This window comes from Stegastes partitus, unplaced genomic scaffold (assembly GCF_000690725.1).
Source record: "Stegastes partitus isolate 25-593 unplaced genomic scaffold, Stegastes_partitus-1.0.2 Scaffold1802, whole genome shotgun sequence".
Taxonomy (NCBI): Eukaryota; Metazoa; Chordata; class Actinopteri; family Pomacentridae; genus Stegastes; species Stegastes partitus.
The window spans coordinates 118436-124742 of record NW_007579533.1 but is presented as its reverse complement, the minus strand read 5'-3'; the positions used below and the strand labels follow the sequence as shown (position 1 = coordinate 124742).

Sequence of the window (6307 nt, the reverse complement as noted above, 5' to 3'; positions counted from 1 at the left end):
GACAGTGGTAACACTAATGGATCATGTGGTTTAGAAAACTGTTGTCTTTAGTGTCGACCAAAAGCAGTTCAAATATTTGTTGGGCAAAACATTCAAAGGAAAATATGGGGTAGAGAGAAAACAACTTGGGTTACTGAACTCAAAGCCAGCTGATGCGTTATCGTGTGATTTCCACTAGAGGAAGATGTTGACCCATTTTACAACATCAGTCCTAGTGCCTGTTGTCAAACCTTCATTTATACATGATATGGGGAAAAGAAAGTGCTCTCCTCCCTTATTTGGGGCAATAAAACAAGAAACACACATATTCTTTACTTCACTCAAAGAGGAACATCACAGACAGCTCATCAGTCTATTGCAGAATAGCGTTCGCTTTCCAGTTCACCCAGAGTGCATGACTTTGGTTTGTAGGTGTAAATACATGGAGGGGATGGGGGACAAACTCCACGCAGAAAAGTCTGCAGTTAAACTACAACCCAGGACTGAGGTTAAAGCACAAAAAAAATGTTGGTGTAAACACTGATTCTGATTTTTAACAATGATTTTGTATCCATCAAAGTCCCTTCAATCAGAATGTCTGCTCAAGTTAAAGTAGCAGGAAAAGCAACACAGGTTACAGTTCTCATTAAAGATGTCATGATAAAGTCAGTGTGAAACTGTCAGTGCTTTAAGTTTAAGCCCCCATAACAATAATCAGATTATACACAAACACAGTCGAACAAATGCAGCCACATCTTGTTTGTATCTCATTCTGCAACCACTAGAACTTTACTCTTTCATCTTATGTTGGTCTCAAACAAATGGTTGTATGATGTTATTCGAAAGTCAAGAAATTACTCAGATATTAAGTTAAGAAACTGAACATTTAAATCTAATCTATCTGGTCAGACTTCGACAAAGACAGCACAACCAAAAATGTCAGACACATTAAAGGAAGCTGCGGTGCTCAAAGGCAAAACAGCAGCAAACACGGTCGACGTGAGCGTTTGAGCAGAGTGAGAAATCTCAGTTTGTAACGGCCGTGCTGTACTTCTGCATAAATATGATAGGCAGCCGAGCAGCTCTTAATAAGCCAGCGTCTCTGAAGCATTAATGAAAGCGAATCCGCCAATACAAGCACCACTTAAATTCTCTGCCTGAACTAATGCAGTGCTCCATTTGTTGCTACCTCGAGGCATAAAGACATGGCTTCAAGCTAACATGGGAAGGTTTTACATAATATTTGTGGTGGAGAGCACATAAAATGGGTTGAGGCTGAATGGTAAGCTGGATGCTACGGTTATGTTCCATGCAGTGTACAGTATTGTGTATTTGCAACAGCAAAATAGAGATTTTTCTGTGGTTACAGTTATGTTCAACAGGCTTCAGAGGCAGCTGTGAAAGGACGTATCAACAATCCAGAAATGATGTACTTTTAATGTAATAAAAAAATATATCTTGTATTTTGTATCAAATGAAATGTTTTAAATATAAAAAAACCCCATAAAAATCAAAACAGGATGACAGTTTGTAATTTCTTTAAAACATATTGGAAGATGAAGAGAAGATGAAGAGGAATCAGCAAGGATAATAAAAGTAAGGATGAGGATGACAAGTGAGTTTTCAGCTACGAGACGCTCAAGAGATTCAAGCTTTTTAACGTCACTGTGAAGGGAAAGGTGTGTGTGTGTGTGTGTGTGTTTGAGGCAGTGATCCAGACCTCTGACTGCAGCCAGATGTGGAAATGCCAGGAGTCCAAAGTATGCAAGGACTCACACCTTCATCCAACCAAAACAGGTACTGACCCTCCCCTCTATGACCTAAGGAAAGAAAACTGTACGAACACACACACACACACATACACACACACATACACACACACGTACACAGAGTCCACCTGCTGCTCTATAAGCCTCATTGATTCTACCTGCAGGATTCTGCCATTTAGGGGGGAAGCCCCTGGACACAGCTCACACATAAACATGTTCCATCGACTCCCTCAATGGTTTTTTTTAAGCAGCAGGTCACTTCAGTCTGTCCAAAAACCCTTCATTCTTTTGCTGATCAACAAATTCAAATCTCAGCATTTGGAAGCAGTTTGCTAAGCAGTTTACAGATCAATAGTCCTCACAGCTGCTGTCAGTATCTTTGAGCCCTCAGCTTTCACTGGTGTCTTTGTGTTTTCAACTTCAGCAAAAAGCCAAAGTGTTTTGCATACTGTATTGACAAAGGACGTGATGACATTATTCTACTGTTACAAATATGTAAGGGGCTGTTTCAACCTGTAGTTGGAACTACACACTGAGTCGAATATTCTGTACAGGCAGCTCAGCACACTCAAATCCTTCTAAGTATTCTCATCCCAACTGAGCCAGAACACGTGTGACGAAGACCATGTTCATCTGATGAGACAGTCGAGCTATGTGCAGCAGGACGTACGTCACAAAGACTACAGACCTGCAGCTAATAAGACCAGTATATCTGTTTTGTTATTGTATTTCTTTTTTGTGAATATCTTGAATACGTGTCCACATTTTGAGGAAGCACCAGGTCTTAGTTTCATAACTCTACTCAGTGTCATGATCTGTGGCTTTGCCTACATATGCGAGGCAAATCTATGAACATTATTTGTGAACAACTATTGATTAAGTTAAGAACTACTGTAAAGTTTGACCACTGAAAAGTTCAGCTATTGCAAGATTTGATTACAATCCTCACCACAAAAACCATACAAACTTCAAGCTTAGCCAACTTTTGCCAGTGAATAAGTGTACTTAAATCAACTTCGAGATCCACCTACTTCAAAAGAACACGTGAAATAATTTAATTTACTTTCTGGTGGTGGTAAAACATTCGAAGTAATGATCCTGTTATTTACAAGAAAACCCAATAGGAAAGTTTGAATTTGTTTTAGGACTGATTTTCAGATGGTGTTGATCATATTTAAGGCAATTCATGTCCCAGTTTGAGATCACATTTAGAATTGAGGGAAGCTATTCCGGATATAAGATTTAAGACTAGGAAAGGAGCAGCTTTTTACTGTAGACCTCAGGCCTGCCAAGTCACTATCTTCCTTTTAGATTGCCTCATAAAATTCATCCTAGTGATTGGTCTATCCATAATAATCCAGTTTTATGCCAGACCAATGGGCTTGTTTTACTGTACATCTCAGACTTTTATGTCTGAAGTAATGTCAGATTGAAGATTCTCAACTATTCTTTCTTTAATGAGGTCTAATCTGAATGCTGATTCATGTGAATAGTGCACCATCCTATCTAAAAGGGCACCTGTGTAATTACACACCATCAGTGAGAGGACTCCATCACTCTACACAACAGGAGTGTGGATGCTGTTTTCTGTTAAAACTGTCTGTGAATAAGTGTAGGGTTTAACTTAAAATATATTAGGTGAGCCAGCTGGCACATTATTGAACACAAACTCTGTCTTTGTCTCGCAAACAGTGTAAAAAAAAACAAGGCTCACTAAGTTTGTTGTGAACCTCATCTCGTCAGTTAGAATGTAGCAAAAATAACTCAGACATTCAAATAAAACTAATACCAGTATACACACAGATCAGTCACAACAATAAAACCATCTGCTTAATATTGTGTACGGCCCTTTTTTTCTACCAAAGCAGCTCTGAATTAGTGGTGTCTCTGGATGTCCAGGAATGTGTGGCATCAGCATGTTGGCAGCAGATTCTTTGGGTCCTGTGGGTTTCAGGGTGGGCCTCCATGGTTTGGGGTTGTTCATCAGTGCATCCCACAGATGTTCAACCAGATTGAGATCTGAAGGGTCAATGCATTGGGCTCTTCATGCCATGTTCTTTGAGTTTGTCCTGACAGTTTTTGCAGTGTGACAAGGCTCACTGTCCTGCTGCAAGAGGCTGCTGGTGTCTGGGAGTGCCGTCGCCATCTGGATGCGTGCTTGGGCGAGGGTCATGACGAAGTAATATCCACATGACTGCCAAGACCAAAGGTTTCCCAACAGAACATTGCAATGTAACAAGATAATAAAGGCCATTTACTTCAGCTGTCAGTTTAGTATTGTTGCTGATTGGTGTTATTTCCCAAACCTGCAGTTGCAGCAGTTAAATGTTAATCTGTCACATATCTGTTCCAAATGCCATCATATTTGAGAAATGCTGGCCCACATTGAAGCTAGCAAATGTCTTGTAGCTTATAGAGTATGCTAACTATGACAGCAATAGGAAGCATGAAAAAGACTGAATGACAGCTATTAAAGGCTACTTGAGTGATTGCTATAACATTCTAAACTGTAACAGTCATGGGGATATTTGGGTTCAGTCTGGCTTTCATTCTCTGACAGTGAACAGTGGATTGTGGACAGTGAAGGTGTATTTGTTTCTTTTAGAGGTAGAAGAACACCTTCTGGCTTGTTTGTATTTATTTAAACCAATCCCAATCGTCTTGGGTGGACCTAAGCGAAAGATGTGTCTTCTGTGGTTCTTCAAAACAGTGATGGGTGGAATTGTTTTAGTTTAACATTGACATGCAAGGAGGCGAGCACTTTGAATCAAATGGAGGATCCATCAAAAAATATTTTTTAAAAAAATAACTTGAAAAAACTTTCAGTGTGTAGGTTGCTGGCCAGAGGTTATTGTTGTGGTTTCCCATTGCAAAGTGGACTTTAAAAATAGTAACTTGCAGATAGTGGAGAAAAAGGAGAAAGCTGGCTGAAGCGATCGTGGTAGGCTTATACCTGCAGCCTGCATCCACTGAGTCCCACTGCAAAAGGGGACCCCAGGTTCTTTCTGTTATGTTTGTGACTTATTTATTTTTTACCACATTAGATTTCCACATAAGCAGATACGTAACTAAATAAGACTACATAGATGGAAATATCACAAGTAGTTTCTAATATGTTTGTTGTTTCTTTCATAACTTAATGATAGATTTTCTGTAGTCTTTTGGACAATAGACTCCACTATGTACAGTAGCAACCTGGTAGTTTTACTATACTATAAATACACACACACACACACACACACAGTAGTTGCAGCGTAGCATCACTTAGCAGCCCCTTAGCTGTCACAGCTTTTTCCAAACCAAACACACGGATGGGGCCATCAGGGAAATGTACCTTGTATTACTTTGTGTGTTTGTGTTTTTGCGTGTTAAAAGTGAGACAACAATTGACCTTTCAACCCAGAACAAGCAACCTGAAATACGCTTTCACACACATAAACACACACACACACTCTCAGTTGTACCTATTCATGCATTTGCACTGAGAGAAGCTATGAAAGAAATGTGCTCACAGCTCAGCAGTGACTGATCATAGACCAGTTGAGCTCTTCACAAATGGCTCCCAGACAGCTCATGTCTTCCTGCTTCACCGATGGGAACAGGCAGATGGAGGAAAGCGCTCCAACCGCTTAAAGGAACACTTCACTTAACCCTCATTTCCCCTCTGATACTTTCTTGCACAGTAATGGTAATGAAAGGTGGGAGAGGGAGACAGCATATGTAAACACTTGAGAAGAAAATAGATGTAACGGTGCTCAGAGGTTGTCAAAGAGGTTTGCTTGGTCACAGAATGTTCACTGGATGTCAGTCAGAATATTTTTACAACCTAAACTGATTCACAAGCTGCTGATAAAACTTGAGTGAGCACTCCCATTAAACAGCAATGTTTGTTTTTTGTTTTTTTTGCCATGAGCATGTCCTTAAATAAAAGACTCAAACCTTTATCACATCTCCGTTGCATTAGATGGAGCTATAATTCATGCTGTATTACACCGACTCACCCAGTGTCTGTCCAGCCAGCACCCTGCCATTCTCTCCGATCACCGCCCCCCTGGCGTGCCTCTCACTGGCGTACTGGACAAAGGCGTAGCCCTTGTGCACGGAGCAGCCCAGCACCCGACCATACTTAGAGAAGATACTCTCCACATCCGACTTCTTCACCACCGCCGTGTTCAGGTTACCGATAAACACCCGGGAGTTGATGGACTTTGGGTCTGTCTTGTTGGTCACATTACTGGTCTGGACCTTCAGCAGCGACATGCTGGGGAGATGGCGACGGAAGCAACTGACAAATGGATGTGGACTGGGAGGGAGAGATGCAAAGACACGGGTATCTGGAGAGAACAAGAGTGAAAAGATGACTGGAGTTAGTTATGAAGACAGATAAATAAGGACAGTAGCAGCCATCTCACTGAAATACATTCGAGACTTGTGCTCATAACTGAACCAAAAGATCACCAAAACATTTGAGAACATATGAAGCACTCCAGTCCACCGTCACCATTTACTGTGACCTCAATAATACATATAAAGCTGAATCTCTTTATTTTGACATCCAT

General features: G+C 40.7%; 1 protein-coding gene across 1 annotated transcript in view; it reads right to left on the bottom strand.

Moving 5' to 3' along the window:
- The window catches only part of raly (RALY heterogeneous nuclear ribonucleoprotein), a gene marked incomplete at its 3' end in the record, with an annotated part of 14946 nt that extends 8938 nt beyond the window's left edge, over positions 1-6008 (bottom strand). Inside the window, exon 1 of the mRNA XM_008302369.1 lies at positions 5750-6008. Coding sequence (XP_008300591.1) covers positions 5750-6008 — 259 coding nt within the window. The remainder of the gene's footprint in view (positions 1-5749) is intronic.
- Between the last annotated feature and the right edge of the window lie 299 nt (positions 6009-6307).